The 16545-nt window shown below is 33.2% G+C and overlaps 2 protein-coding genes across 3 annotated transcripts; both read right to left on the reverse strand.

The window, feature by feature from the left end:
* LOC114189949 (probable F-actin-capping protein subunit beta) lies at positions 1-2840 on the reverse strand. Its single transcript, XM_028078677.1, has 8 exons — positions 2591-2840; positions 2328-2398; positions 1539-1652; positions 1273-1355; positions 1109-1182; positions 842-958; positions 505-600; positions 1-346 (listed from the first exon to the last, which is right to left on the reverse strand). The coding sequence occupies exons 1-8, from the start codon at positions 2717-2719 to the stop codon at positions 263-265; spliced, it is 768 nt and encodes a 255-aa protein (XP_027934478.1). The 5' UTR covers positions 2720-2840; the 3' UTR covers positions 1-262.
* A 1764-nt stretch (positions 2841-4604) lies between these two features.
* Positions 4605-16270, reverse strand: LOC114189670 (tRNA pseudouridine(38/39) synthase). Of its 2 annotated transcripts, XM_028078300.1 has the most exons (16): positions 16051-16270; positions 15736-15795; positions 15480-15573; positions 15048-15120; positions 14487-14532; positions 14164-14274; positions 12657-12741; positions 11451-11547; positions 10405-10465; positions 10121-10261; positions 9780-9896; positions 6657-6780; positions 6414-6521; positions 6236-6310; positions 5976-6057; positions 4605-5741 (listed from the first exon to the last, which is right to left on the reverse strand). In XM_028078300.1, exons 1-15 carry the CDS (start codon positions 16105-16107, stop codon positions 6014-6016), a joined length of 1293 nt encoding a protein of 430 aa, XP_027934101.1. In that variant the 5' UTR covers positions 16108-16270; the 3' UTR covers positions 4605-5741; positions 5976-6013. The 2 variants fall into 2 exon arrangements, with proteins under 2 accessions (XP_027934101.1, XP_027934102.1); XM_028078301.1 differs by lacking the exon at positions 4605-5741 and having other exon boundaries at positions 5866-6057; positions 9780-9897; positions 10131-10261.
* Between the last annotated feature and the right edge of the window lie 275 nt (positions 16271-16545).

Genomic DNA, 16545 nt, shown 5'->3' on the forward strand with positions numbered 1-16545 from the left:
TGATAAAATAATCCATCATATCAGGCATTTATCGTGAGAACAAGTTTTGGGATTTCACTGTTTCGTTGAACATTCAAGTATCAACAACAAACATGATGCTTATCCACTACAGAAGCAACAATTGGCACTCAAACAACACACATAACTACCTCTATAAAACGAAACTACCTACTGCAAATACTGACACAAGTTACCAGCCAATAACCCAAAACATATGAAGGAAACAAAGTAATTTCTCTCTGCTACACCATGCAACGCCACATCAGCTCTCGGGCATTCTCATCTGGGCCACTTCAGAAGGTGGTCTCAGTGTGCAAACCATTTCTCTTGTTTTCCCGAAGTACACCTGTAACGTGTATTATTAACATACGGATACCTGCCAATTTACAAAATACCCAAACCCTTTCCCTGACCGAAGAACAAGTAACAGAAAAGGAAAAAAGAAGGAAAAACTCAAATGCAAGTATGCTGTTGAGGCTTGAATCCTATAATAAAAAAAATTACCTGATCTAGTGAGTTCCTCAGTTTACTCTCCATTTCTTCAATCATCCTTCCCATGTTAGAAAGATGTCCATCAGCAACTGATAGTCTCATATTCATCTAAATATAAGGAGAACTAATTTAGGATTAGAACTGAAGATAAAAAGATGAGTCGAGCTATAGGCAAGAAAGAATATTAGCACTCTTCATTAACCAAACAAAAATCGTGTAATTCAATCAGGGTACGTTGTTGTTCATGACGTAGCTTCTCAAGAAAGGAAAAAAGAAAATTAGCATACAACCGATAATTAAAAGATCTAATTGCCAACATGCAACATGAGCTAATTCTGATTGAACATGCCTGACGTCTAATTGATCCAGATAAACTGAAAGTTCCAGATGACTCCTTATCTGTAGTCATAGTCAGCATAACTGTGCTGGTCAAACGATAATTGTTGTTTTCTTCCTCTGGTCCCACCTAAATTAACAAAAAATGGAGGGCTAAGAATTACTGAAAATATTCCGAAAATTTAGAGCTAAATAGAGACGTTATAGTTCCTCATTGCATTAAAAGTTGTTATACAGCTGTATTTGTCAGTGCTTAGTCTTCGATGGAATGGCATTTTACCTCTATAACATGTATAGCATCCCATGCTCCTTCCTCTAAATATCCCCGTCTACCCTGCCCTGTCTTTGAGCCATCTTTAATATTGCAAAAAAATCACATCAGAAACAAGGTCACAACCGTAAGTAGTGTCTTCCATTAGAGTATTACTCAAATAACAGGCCCACCTTTCTTTATTAAAAAGCATGCTACGAAACCTTCATTATCATCTTCCCACATGTAAACTGATGAAATGCCTCCTTCATAATACCTATGACATTATCCATTAATGGTGCATATTGTTTTAAAACAAAATAGCTAAAAAGTTGTATTCAGATAGACAGCAAGAACACACAAACTTTAGGTAATAAGTTACTGCGGACAAAAGATTTGTTAAAAAGACATCTAAAAACAGCACATAAGCTCTAAAGATGAGGTAAGTAAAGGACCTCACTGGTCACGATATATTGCAAATATGTCATTTGCTTCAACTTCCAGCTGCCGCAGCTTTAAAGAAGGGAGGGACCCATCTTCTAACGGTGGATGGTATATATTTGACCAAGGTGATCTGTAGAGACATTCATCAGTGAACAATAAGTTTAAACCGTGCCTAAATAGTAAACACGTTAAAAAGGAAAATTTGGGGGAACAATCAAGAGAAATAAATTACAGATCTGTCTATGGAACAGGAACTTAACTACTTAGCAACACACAATTAAACATTTGTACTGGTCTCCATTTGAAGAACAACTTTTCCATAAAATATTCTGTTATTTTTCTACTACACAGCCATATTCACGAAAAGGCCAGTAAATGCATTCAATGGTATTTTCCTTATATTAAAAAAATCATAGAATTAACCATATACTATTCACGAAAGAAAATACATTTCCTTCATTTCCCCTCTCGTTCTCTGATTCCAGACACCACAAATTTTCTATATCTTTACATCGACATAAATAGAGCTAAATCTCTTTTAAAAGAAAAATGTTTAAACGCTACAGCAAACTAAGTTCAAGCATACTAGATGTAACATTCCTTCAGTACAAGCTCCTAGCAATGAGTCCAACCAAAAGAATGACTAGATAAAGGTCACACCTAGGTTAGCTTCAAAGGAAACAAAAGCTACTCGATCAAGTAGACACACACGCACACAAAAAATAGAGAAACATGCTTGACAACACACACTAAGCATATTGAATCCAGCAGAAAGCAGATATAGCGATGTTTATGAAAAAATAACCTGTAAGAGTCTGCATCTCTGTTGTATTCACACAAAATGAACTCCTTCCCGCAATCCACATCGCACAGAACCTGCTTTTGTCAACAACAATTCATAAAAAGAAGTTGGGAAAGCAAATCGCGACACAACATTCATCCTCCACCAAAAATTATCCTTAACCCTATTTAAAGAAAGAGTAACTATGGTAATTGAATTATTTATGGTTCCCGAAATGGCATTCCGTGAATTGAAGAAATTGGGATAAAGATTAAAGAGAGAAAGACCTGGAGAGGCTGATCGACTTGAGCGAGGAGATCGGAGGAGTGGTGAGGCATAAGGGTGAGAAGTGCAGAGAGAGCAGTTTCTGTGTGTTTCGGCGGAATCCTCCGCATCAGTCCCATCGCGGCTTCCATGTCTCTCTCCTCTTCCAAATTCAGACCTTACACATATCACATTCCGCGACAATTCGTGTAAAGAGATTTTAATTTTGTTTCCGCTTTTTTTTTTTTTTATCCGAATTTCCCTCCACCCTCTTCTCTCTCTTCTTGCATCAAAAGAATATAATATAATTTCTTTATAAATATTTATCTCAACAGAAAAATATAGTATTTGTTTAAGAAATAGGTGAAAGTGATAAAGTGAATTTAGAGTGTACGAATAAGTGCAAATTTAAATTTTATTTTACATTAGTTTGAGTTAACTTTAAAGTTTTATTTTTAACATGTATAAAAATTAGATTATAGCATATTTTAGTGAAATTTTATATTTGTTGGATATATCTTGTTTCGTATTTTAATTAAGTTATTGGCTTTAATTATTTAAAAAATGAAGTTAATATTGAGAAAGTTTAATTAAGAGAAGAGAGTGTCTAATCCGGAATATGAAACTTTAGGGTGGAAATGGGTTCCACTGAGGAATTATTATTGAAAGAATGGTAGGGAAGTGCGACCATGCTTACCCATACATATGATAACAAGCATAGGGCTATGATTAACCCGCCATCAGCGAGAAAGAGGAATGAAAAGGGTTGAGTTGTTTGAGTGGTTCAACCTTTTGGCACATGGTGATTACCAGATTAGGAGTTAGCTTGAAGGCACCCAACTTTGGAGACATGGACAAGCAAAGTATTGGGAACTAGCTTTTGTCTGTTTTACCTAAGTCATCCCACCTCCACAACCATTCAAATTATGTTTTCAGCTCACAATTATGCCAATTTTTCTTCATATCATTTTCAATTCGCTTAACAAACTATGACAAATGTGTGAAACTCTTCAAGGGAAAATGGATTTTCAATTGATTTAGAAATCATATTCTATGATTAGGGCGCGTTAGATATTATAATTAATTTGAGTTCATCGCATTATATGGTCTATTTGGTTACCCGTTGTTGATTTGTTACAGCAAAAGTTTACTAGAATTCTTTAGTTAGAGACTTAAATTATGGATTTACCACTCAGAATGAGGACATTTTGCCAAATCCATTGTTTTCTTGACTGAGAGCAAAATTAAAATTAGTATCATTGGTGATTAAAAAGAGCCTACTTATTCCATATATTGCACATGCAAGATAAGGAAATGTGTAGGAGAAAGAAAAATGAACTCTACTAACTTTATCTAAAAATTAAATATTAAAGCTACATTTTGTTGTATTAGTGTGGCTCCCTTGATCAAAATCAAAATCCGCCAATGGCTAAATAAATCATCCACACCAACCAAATCAAATTCCACAGAGTAACCTTATATTAGAAAACAAAATATCAACGACAATATCCTTTAGACCATTAAACACAGAGGGGAAGTTAGACATATATCCCCATGAATTACATGGAAAATTGCACAATTACAACAAAATCATGAAAGTGGGGAGAAAAAATTACACCATAACTTGCAGGTAGGGAAAGAGAAAATTTAAAATGCTTTACTTGCAAATAAAACTCCATAGCATAAACACATCCACTCATTATAGTAATGGATTTTCTTATGACAATGAAAGTCTAAGAAGGAGAATAAGTGTTTCTCTCAAATTAAATAATGAAACTGAAATCTCTAGTAAAGAACACCATGTATATTGGTAAAACTAGATCATACAATAATAAAAGATTCTATTAATCTTACTAAACTAGAGGAACTTTTACTTCAACAAATGTGAAAACTCCATTAACATAAGAGTACATGAAGCGTTCAAGTGAAAAAAAAAATCTTCTTGCCAGATCATTCATCCATCATTTATGTGCTATTAATAGTTCTTTTATTAATGGAACAACTAACGAGTCAATATTGTTAATATTAAAAAACTCGTTTACATTACAAATTCTATTCAAAGACCTCTTAGTCACTACCTTAATCTTTCCATACACCCAATCAGGTATTAACTCTAAAAGCCCTTATTTTTTTTACATAACTAAATTAGATGTAATATGTTGTCACTTTAGAGAAAACTTTCCTCTTTGACACATCATTCATCCATTATAATGACCAACATACGAACAAAAATAATATTTAAAAAACTATTTACATGAAATTTTTAATTAGAAACCTATTAACAATTTTCTCAGCTTTACATGGACCAAATTTGATATTTACTCTTTAATAAAATAAATTCATATATTCCTACCACATTTAGTAGAATTGGAAAAACAAAAGGAAGGAAATCCATGCAATTTAGAAATTGGAGCATCAATTAAATGAAAATTACTTTAGAACAGATATCATTAAATACAATAAAATTAATTAAAACCTACTTACGTTTTCATTACCCTTGTACATGAGTTCTTTAGTTTTTCGCTGACAAATATATTACAGTACACAAGTCTAAGTTCTAACAATACATATAAATCTTCATTAAGAATAACAAATTTACATATAGAATAAAAAAAACCTTTAAAGTGATTTTTTTTTTATTTTTAAAAATGGCACTATATTAAACACTTTTCTTTGACCCATTATAAATTGAGCATAAACGGTTTTATTCCCGTTTTACAAGGCCATTTTCAATTTCAAACTCAATTGGGAGGGGGTTGAACACGTCAAAAATAAGCACACACAACAAAACCAAACCCTAAAGCAAAAAGGAATTCATCACTTAACAATCTAAACCATGTTGAAGGACTGTATGGAAGATTTGGTCCCAGTAAAATGAGCAAAGATAGACTAAGGAAATCAACTGTTGACACAGATATGCATGATTTGTTATGCACTCAAACGAAATATGAACTATTTATTTTCTCATTAATAGTTTAGAATTTTTACTCTACTCTCTAAGAACAAAACAGAAAAGTAAATTACTCACTTTGGACGATCCAGATCCGAGCCTAGAAAAACGTAAAATTTACTCACCATGTGTAAATATACCTTGTCCATTTTGCTATGTTTGATAAAATTGTACAGAATCAATTCAGCATTCCAAATCATGGTTTTGATGGAAGCACGTTGTTACTTTTCCAGTGGAAAAGATCCCAGTAGTGCGTGCATGGACAAAAGTAATCCCATAATTGAATATTATAATTACTTTAATAGTGTATAGATACCCTTTTTTGACAATTTACACATCTAAAAATTATTTTTACCAAAGTATTAAATAACATTATACTAAAATTACTCTCCCTTCAAACTCAGTTCTAAGTTTTAACCAAAAAATAATTTTACAAAATTAAGTATGCAAATGCTCACCCAAACACGTTATATAACAAAGTTGACCAACTAAATCTTCATGCAATTGCGTTGAGTTTGGCACGGCGTTCTTCATATGATGCTAGATTTAATTGAACAAAAACAAGAAAGCAGTTAGATCAGAGGAGCCAAGAAGTATATTTGTGAAAATAATTTGGTAAGGAGCTTGGAAGAAAACAAATAATTCATATTCCATTTATAACATGCATTTAAGTAATTTTTAAATAATTTTCAAAAATATTTCAGGATACAGAACTCACGCTCAGTAGGACGTGACATAAGAGGGACATGGGAAACTTTCTTCTTGGTTCCCTGAAAAGGCGTCAAGCTTTGATCTGGAAAACGAAGGGTTATAGCAAAATAGATAATGGATTCACGATAAAAAGAAGAAAGCAAAGTAATTGAGAAGTTTTTAATTTGCTAACGCATTTGCAGCACCATTTGATAGAGGCAAACAGTTAAGAAGAGCTTCGTGAAAGATTGTAGCTTGAAGCTGGTAAATTTGGCATTCATTCACCAAGTGTAACCGCAAAGCATCTCCAGCATCTAGATATGCAATCAATTAAATATATTCAATCAAAGTTTATGGCATTAATATGTTAACTAAGTAGTGTAAGATCTGCGGGAGGAATCCAACCAACCAATAAGCCACTATACTCATATCTTACAAATCAGAAATACCTGATGAACATATAAACTTAATGTCATCAAATTCACAGCACTGAAGAACCAACGGAACCTCTGAAGCCATAGTATACTGGGGTTTCCTTACGATCCTAGTAGTGTCCAGTAGCAAATCAATCACCTTCAAGTTTAAGCATGAAAATTTGTTATCTTAAACTGCTAAATAAGAAACCCATATGTAGAGATAAATTTTCCTAGGATTTAATGTTGCAATGACTCGTTATATATATATATATATATATATATATATATATATATATATATATATATATATATTAAAGAGACCAGGTGACACTGAGGATAAGATCGAGTAGGTTAACGTAGGTGCTACAATATTTCCAAACTCATACTTCAATATCAGTACCTTTACTCAGTACCTATAAACCCATATCCATTACCCATATTTTAGTTATAACTTGTCCCTCATTAGTTTGGGAAGTTAATAAAACATTAAGGTTAATATAAAACTAACATTCATAATGGAAAACTAATAAAAAAGAGCATTAAGGTAATAATTGAAGAAAATATTCGAACATGTTTGAGAGGACTATCAAAACCTTAATTAAGACATTCAGATGATAAAAACAATTCTGATGTACGAGTGCAACAGAATCTTTATTATCACAATGACATTTTTGTATATGCCAGAGAAGAGAGAAAACTGTCATTTGGTGAGCATTGCCTCTATTAAGCCAACAAGACTTTTATTTCTAAAAACAAATAAAACAATATTAACACCATATTCTTAGTGATCACGTATAAATACACACAATTGAAACAAACCACAACATCCATCATGTTGTCTACTTTCTGCAGACAAGTGTAGCAATCAAACAAATCATGCGATTCTGTTGTGCACAACTTCTACCCTTGAATTCGATGTTGGGGTAATAAGATTGATGCTCAAGTAATGTCATATCCATTGTATGCTAAAATTTTCTAGTTGATGGAGAGTAGTGCTACTTGTATCCTGTTTGATGAGATGAGTATCCAAGAAAGATACATCTGATAGATTTGGGATCAAGTTTGCTAAGGTAATGGCTTACAATCTGGACAAAGGCTGAACATCCAAAAACTTTCACGAAAATTGACGTACATCTTCTCCCGAAAATTGTTTTTGATGCATATGTGGCCATCAAGAGTGATCTCGTCACTTCTAAAACATGTCAATGTTTGCTTTCCACCACCTCATTTAGTTGTGGGGTATCTACAAGTGAGCTCTGATGACAATTCCATGTTTCTAAAAGTAGGGGTTCAATATGAAATAGTTGTATTTGTGACAATTGTCCATTCTCAGCACCTTGGTGCTTGTTTGAAATTGTGTTTGCAGCATTGTATGGAAAATTCCAAATATTCATCAAACTTCCAATTGTGCTCAAATCAACAATATCACAACATTACAAAATCTTCGCTGTTGGAAGTCTTAGAATATGGGTTGGACCCAACCCAGCTCAATCTTATAATTGGCTAGTAAGGTTATTTCCGATTCACGTTGGCCACAATTATTTTGAAGTCTTAGGTTAGGATATTTTGCCAAATTTTTGACTGATGTTAGCAGAAAATTTTTCCAAACTGACATTGGTCATAAACAATTCTAATCAAGTTTGGGAAAATGTTTTCTTATTGAGGCTTGAAAAAAAAAATCTAACCAGCTTTGGACAAAAAATAATGCCAGAGACGTCAATGAAAAAACAAAAATAACCACCTAGACTTCAACCAAAAATAACCACATAGACTATAAAACAATAGTCTCATTGACATTATTCAAGAAAATCTTGACTAAATTCAACATAGAAATAGCTCTGCCCTATATTGGAGGATAAATAATTCCAGTGTCAACCGAAAAAAACCCTTAACAACAACAGAAAAAAAACCGTGACTTGGACAAAAAGAGTCCCACAAACTTCAATAAAAATCTCTAGCTGGCATTGACCAAAAAATAACCCTATCAATGTTGGTCAAGAAAACTATCATTGGCATTGATTGAGAAATAGCTCAAACCTACATTCTAATTGATGTTAACGAAAAAAAAAACCTCAACGGATGGAAACTCCAAATAACAATTGCTATCAACCAAAAAAAATTGTGTCTGACATCAGTCAATACTAAGGTTGACTAAGAAAACCCTTACTAAGATCGTGAGAAATAAGACTTGCCTATATCAGCAAAAAGAAACAACCCTGATGATGTCAACCTAAAAATAACCATGATTGACTTCATCCTGAAAAAAAACCTTACCGGTTTTAGTTGAAAAACGATGTCAAGCCCAACACGTCAATCGAGGTCAAACCAAAGAAAGAATATGAAAAGAAAGGACAGATTTGAGAGAATATGAAGAATTTCAAAGTCTCATATTTTATATTAACTTTGAAATTATCTAATTTTAAGTAATCAAATTACTCTCACAAGTTCCTAGAATTTCAATCTCTTTTAAGATTCCCTATCTAAACAACACTTTTTGTTAAAAACATTTTAAATTCTCTATAAACCTTAATTACCCTCTAAAAATTTCTCATCCAAATATATTAGAAGGCAGTGATAGGGAGAACACCCTTTGGTTGAGCTGCTCTGTAGCCACCAGTCTCCCCCTTGGGCAAACGCTCTAGTTTTTCTATGGTGTGACTGACACTCTGGTAAGAGATGGACCAAATTGGTCTTTGGTACATATTTAAAATGTAAATGAATTTCATGTGTATGAAACTGATACAATGAGAGTAAATAAGTAGAGATAAAGTCCGAACCTGCGAATTGATTTGGACCTAAGAATCTGAAAAAAAAAATATATTCTAAACTAATTTAGACCCAAGAATCAGGAGAAGATATTCTGTACTGATTTGGACCTAAGAATTAGAGGAGATGGTAGTCTGTATTAATTTAGACCAATAAACGTTTTACCTAAAAAGGAAAAAATAAATAAAATAGATCCTAACCTAGTTTTACACAACAGAATTACATGATTTTGTCTGATTGCCACATTCATCTACAATAATGTTAGAAGAGCCAAGATTCATTATTGTGGCAATGAAATAAAATTATCTACACTTTTAAATCCTACAGAATCAATAAAGAAACAACTAAAATTTTAAAAATGATTTATATAAGAGGGTGTCAAGTACCCACATTTGGAGATTCAAGACCTTTGCCAACCATGAATAGAACAGCAACCATGCAGCGAACTTGATGCCATAGAAAAGCACTACCTTTTATTTTAATCACCCAAAGTTGATTACCATTGTACCTGCAGGTAAATGGGGAAAAAGCGTTGACTTCAATCATAAAACCTTGTTAATTTTCCAATAATCTAAGCCTCAAAATATATTGAATATTATGATAAGCTAACACCAGTGGTGCACATTTGCAACATCCAATTTACATAATTTTAAGTGTTGTTTCCTACATATTTCTTGTCAGTAAAAATGCACCCAAAGAAACACAACGATGAGAGTAAGAAAAATGTCTACCAATCTTAACCTCACATCCGTAGGAGAAATCTCAAACAATGTGATGTGCCGCCTGTAGTTGTGCACATTTGCTGCATCCATTTTACAGAAGTTTCTAAAGTCATGCTCTCCAACAAGTTTGTTTCCAGCGCTCTCCATGGCCTAATGGGACATGAATAGATGACAAGTATTACAGCTCACATGCTTCTAAAATCTTTGAAATGATTGCAAACAGAAAAGAGAAAAAGAAAAGCAAAACAAGGTTCAAGAAATTAGAGAACTGAATATAAAATTTGATTTCCTACCAGGATGTTCAATTTTTCTTTCCAGAAGAAATATTTATACTCCCTGCTTAAGCAACTGAACCTGCCAAAGCACACATGGAACAGGAAAACGAAATAGAATAATTAAATATATGAAGCTTCATTAAGAAAAGAGTTAAATTATTTATTGTAAGATCTTCACAATACGAAGGTTAGTGTCGGTAAATAAAGACAATTCAGCCTGCATCACAATCCTACCCCATCTGTATCAACTTACGATGTAAAGTGAAATGACAAATTCTCTATTTCTGATCTAATTAAAATGCATAATCTACCTGACCATGAAAGAAAAACTCTAAGATGAGCTGAGTTCCAAGTGCACTTGCCTGGCAGCCCCGGACAAGATCATGGGCTTTTGAAAATAATTGATTATCAAAATACTATATTAACAACCACAATCTCAAAAGTTCAACCTTCCTTCCTCCAAAATGGAAATTCTAACTCACAAATGTTATAGTTACAGATCACTAAAATGATCTTCAGTTGTCACTAGGCTGGTTTGCAACATCAACTGGAATAACGCAAGAAAAATTGTTCATGTTTGATTCAGCCCATCCAAATATATAATAAAACTACCCAGACAAGTGCCCATCTCTGCTTTAATTTTCCCCACCTACTTTTATCCTTTAGGTTTATTATTATATTTGCATTGAAATTGTTTCCTTTTATCTTTGGCCACTGTGCTTATACAAGGGATCGGTAATCTAATTCTGGGAAAACCTTTTGTTACATCATAAGCATGTGGATGTTAACTTTAGCATCCATTCCCATACCTCATGGTTACTTAGATACGAAACTCAAACCTTCATTTTTGTTAAATAAAGTGTTATTTCATAACTTAATTATAAAACACAGCAACAAAACACTATCTAAATTTATATTCCACATGATAAATTAATCACAAAACATAAATATATCCATTGCTTTTAAGTTTTAACAAACAAAAAAATTCAAAACAAGCAAAACATAGTTATAAAATAAATAAATAATAACTATTGAAGGCAAAATTTTAAAGAATACATACAAACCTTGCATGAAAATCAACAGGAGCAGGACACCAGCCCAAAATTCGAATGTCATTTGGAAGGACTCGATTTATCACCCTAACATAATCTATTTCCCCTTCTACATAAAAAAAGGTTAGTAAGTGGTCAGTACTCAACATGATAGCAGTCACTAACATTACCATATAATAAAACTTAATAAACCTCTACGTGACATTTTCAATTCATAATAGTAAGATAGATGACCATCAACCATACATCTCCACCTCCTTTTCAACTTAAAGTCAGGTTCTAAAACTTTAAAACTAATACGAGAAGAAATAAGGATTAAAATATCATGAAAAAGTCAACTTTCCTTACATCACTGAATTAACCTCCCCCTGCTGGGGAAGAAAAAAAAGAAGACTATTACGTAAGCTCAGTTAGGAGGAATTGTGTCAGAATAAGTAATTGGTGTTATTTATAAATTTAATCTTTCTTAGGAGAGAAAAGAGAATGCATGAAATAAATCCAGTCATCAATACAGCAACACAAACTATCCTTGACCGTACACAGATTTATAGTGTTTGGTCACTTGAATTTTAGTTGTAAATTTATTATATAAAATTTTGGAGGAAAATTAAGAAATTAATTATTAATGGCAATATCAGATTCAGCATTACAAATCTAATTTCACAAGCATTAACTCGTTTCATTGATTAGATATGACTCTGCTATAGACTGAAAATTGTGAGTGTTAGCTCTCTAAAGAAAGTGAGAAAAGGCTCCTACACACAGTTAAACCTCTAGAAATAGAACATTTGAAACAAAACAAAAAAAGACAGTAAGACTGTCATACAGGGGTGCAGTCTACCCTCAAAACCTATACAATTTTTCCATAACCTTTTCTCTGGGCTCCTCTTCCCCTCACATAATGTCACCCCACCCAAATCTCCTGTCCCACTACTCACATGCCTCCATTGAGTTATCCTTTTCTCTCTCCACTAACAGAATCCTCCATAATAGTGCCTATAATATCATTCTTTTTTTCTTCTCAAACTTGCAGGCCCTACCAGTGGGTTCACCCTCCTTTCTTCTCTTATATCAACCAAGTGTCAACGCTCTACCATATTCACTTTATGATGCAAAAGCGAACAAACAAGGAAAATCAAACAAGATTAAGACCACTAAAAAATTATGAAAATTAGAAGCAACAAAGAATTTTTGTATTTAAACAATTATTCTACTAACCATGTTTCTCATCCAAAACAACTCCAGAATTTCCATTATTTATTGCAGATAACTTGAGGTTTGATCTTAGGAAAAGAGCTATCACCTGCTTCAAGATGTTGTTGTCATCAGAACCAATTAAACAATGAAGTAACAGATTATATGAAGTTCCAGTTATCACCAGTAAAGTAGTGGAATATAACAATTAGAAATTTGGCACTAGCATTTAACCTACACACATCAATGACCTCATACAATGAAATACAACTACAAAAGTGTTATACCATTAGGTAAGGTCATGTACACAGATCAAACAACACCATTAAGCTCGGTTCAAGGCTAAATATTAAGAGATACTGTTTGCCATGAGATCCCTCTTACAAATTCCTCAAATGTCCTTATTGGTCTCTCTCTCTCCCTTTCCTCCAACTTCCTCATACAACAAAACAACCTTGTAATTGATTTACTATCAACAGATTATAAACAATAATATGTTAACGATTGTGCAACACTTATATTGTCGTTTTCAAGTTTCATTGTTTTAGTCAGATGAACACAATTTCCTAGAGACAGTATCCTCCAAACCATAACATAATAGGAGGCCCCAAATTCAGAGGTTCTAAATAACTTCCTCTAATTTAGGCTTAGTTGGACCTAACTAAACTCTACATGCAGCTAGTAAGGAGAGGACCACCCAATATTTATAAGGACTATGATGGTTTTATCTATATTTTTTGAAGTGGGATCTCTACAATAGGCATAAATATTTCTTTTTCATTTCAAAACCCACAATAGCACAGCCACACCAACTAGTAGATAATTCCATATTCGATCAATGAAGCTGCTACATACTTTGAGTGATACAGTATTACTATTCGTCTTACTGAGAAATTCTGTCCAGCTTCAAGGCTTTAAACCTTTCATGGAAGTGTAGATTTCCAGAGGGCTATTTAAAGATAGTTTCTCATGGTTTGGGGACTTCATGGGAAATTGGATAAATAATCTATATATATACACCCCAGAAAAAAGGCTCCAAACTATTTTTACCATTTAAAGAATACAAGTGAATTAAGTCTAGCAACAATAACAGAAACTCCAAGTCATTTACTTATCCTAATCCAGGTTTCAAGAAAAATAAAGGTCCCAAGAAATTATGGAACCTTGCATGTGATAGAGTGGAAGGGAATAAAGTCAATTGAGAGTCAGCAAAGTATAAATCCCCCCCATACACAGGTCTTACCCAAAGATTAAGAGTCTCGGTGTTAATTATAATGTATTACTGGTTTAGAAATTTCCTCTCTAGCCCTCTCTATCTCTATTGAGCACTCAACAAAAGTACCTTATCTTTTCTACCATTGCATTTTCCATAATGGCCTTTACTCTTAAGAAGCACAAAGATTGTTATTGGGGGATGTCCTAATACAAAAATGGAAAAGATCAACTTGTATTATCTTTTCTTAATCAAGTTATGTATCATAATAGACAACACTTTCTTTCTATTCTTTTACTCTTCCATGCCTCTACTTACTTGTCCAACAGAGGAAACCCCTTTATCTGTTCTACCACATCTTGAATACTGTGACTCCTTCCTATCGCCAATCAATAGCCTTGTTTTCTCAAAAGCTTTAAAAAGTTCAGACTGCAAGAAAAATGACAAACGATAAATAAACAGAGGCATTCACATACAATATCATGTAATGGTTTTACAAAATATCCCCTCAGTTGACAATCGGAATACTTCATCCGGAACAAATAATAATTTGTGAATACATTGAAAATTCTGCTTCATGGTATTCATGATCAATTTATGCAGATTGAAGTTCATTGGCTTGTGTTCTTTAAAAAACAAACCTCAACAGTAGGTTGCATTTGTGCCTCTGACGCAAAACCATAAAACCTGAATTCAACAGGTAGTTAGAAGACCTTGATATTAATTATAATGTTGAATTTAATTCAATATACACCAGAAGTAAAGAACCAAAAAAGAAAAATAATAAGGAATAAAAAAAATTAAGTATCTATCAAATGTCACCTACATAGCAAACTCTAACGATATATAAGCACTTAGTAAAATAGAAATCTACAATTGAGAGATAGTGGGATGAGCTTGAAATGCTAAATTTTATTTTATTTTGTATGTTTGCATTAAAGAAATAGATTACATGAAATGTTATGTGTCTTTCCAATATAGATCCGCATCTCAGCAGAAATTGATAAGATGGAAAATAACAACAAATCCTTTCCCAGTTGGAAAATAACAACAAATCCTTTCCCAGTTTCAACTGGGTGGGGTGGGGGATATAGGCTGAGGTGAAAGGCTTGACTCTCAACCTCTGGATAACTAAGACAGTAGCTATGAGGCAAATTGTTAAGACAGAAAACATGGGCAAATATTACAGTGATAGCATATACCTTTTTCCAAAGTACATGACTTTTAAAGCTACATATCTCTTGCTGTGATGGCTCATAAACCTTGTGTCATAACCTGTTTCATGATGTAAAAGCTAATTTAAATTTGTAGATCTGTTTTACAAAACTGATAGAAGCTACAACAAAGAAAGGAAACACGTATACACTGGTAAAAAACAATTTAAAAATAAAACACCATTGGAACTGAAGAACAGAAACAAGGTATACGCGTAAGAAAAAACACTGAAATCAAGAAATTAAGACGACTATCAAACACAGTACAGAGTTTCCACTGAAGATCAGAAAGTGGAGCTTATAACTTGGGGGCAAAGACAGAAATTTATCGTGACATTATTTATTAAAAAAAAAAATATCTTAGCACCCATGTCACAGGTGCCACAGCTACTCCCCTAAAGAAAGTGTCCAGAACGGAACCTGACTCTTTTTTCTCCATCTTCTTTTCAAGTTTCTTGTTGCCTTCTTTTGATTCCCTGTCTTTCCCATCAGGGCCATGTAATTTTTCCTCCATCTGCATCACAGATTCAAACAAATTTCATTGAAGACAGCAGCTTCCTCCCGTATATCATTCCTTTTCATGGTTAACTTTTCCAGTATAACTGTGCTCCAGTATTGTCAAAATATAAAACAACCAAAAATGCTAACAAAAATATGAAATAGTCCACCAGCTAACCTCATGACTGTGGCAATCAGCAAGTTGAGCTAACAGCTTTGCATTCTCAGTTTCCAACTCCTGATAGTATGAAACACAAATCAGTAGGAAAAACCACGTCAATGTTGCAATGCGAGTCAAAACCACCTAAACCTAACAAAACACTGGTTTTCCTATTCAAGATTATCTCAGTTTCCAGAAACAAACAAACAACAACAAAAGCAATTTAGGATATATAGTTGCAGAAACGCAAACCGAATAGCAGAAAAGAAAAATAACTCTACTGGCTATAACAAAGAAAAATATCGAAAGTTGGCTGAAATTGAATGGAAATACCTTGACCCTGGCTCGCAAGCTGACTATGAGTTCTGCATCGCTCGGTTGAGTCGCCATGGTCAAGACACGAATAAAAACTATGCTGCAGTTCGGTGCAGATTTTCAAAACTCATATCGGTGCTACATATTAACTTATTAATTACAGAGCTTATTGTGGATTAGTGATCCGATTAATGGAATCCTTTCTAGGAAAATAACCTACCATACCATTTGATTTAAGGTAATTAGGTTTTATTTAGTTTTGAGTTAATTGTACCATTTCCCCTTACTTTAATGAAAATTTAAAATTTGGATAAATTGTGAACAAAGTTAATTTACAGAATGTGAAAAATTATAAAGGAAATGGAATAAAATATTCAGTTTAGTCTTTAAATTTAATAAAAATAATTGAATAATTTTAATAATCAACTTAATTATTAACAACTTGCGATTAAATATGAATGTATACTGTGAAACCCCTTAAAATCTAAAACTACCTCTCTCACTCTCAAAAAC

This window comes from Vigna unguiculata, chromosome 7 (genome assembly GCF_004118075.2).
Source record: "Vigna unguiculata cultivar IT97K-499-35 chromosome 7, ASM411807v1, whole genome shotgun sequence".
NCBI lineage: Eukaryota > Viridiplantae > Streptophyta > Magnoliopsida > Fabales > Fabaceae > Vigna > Vigna unguiculata.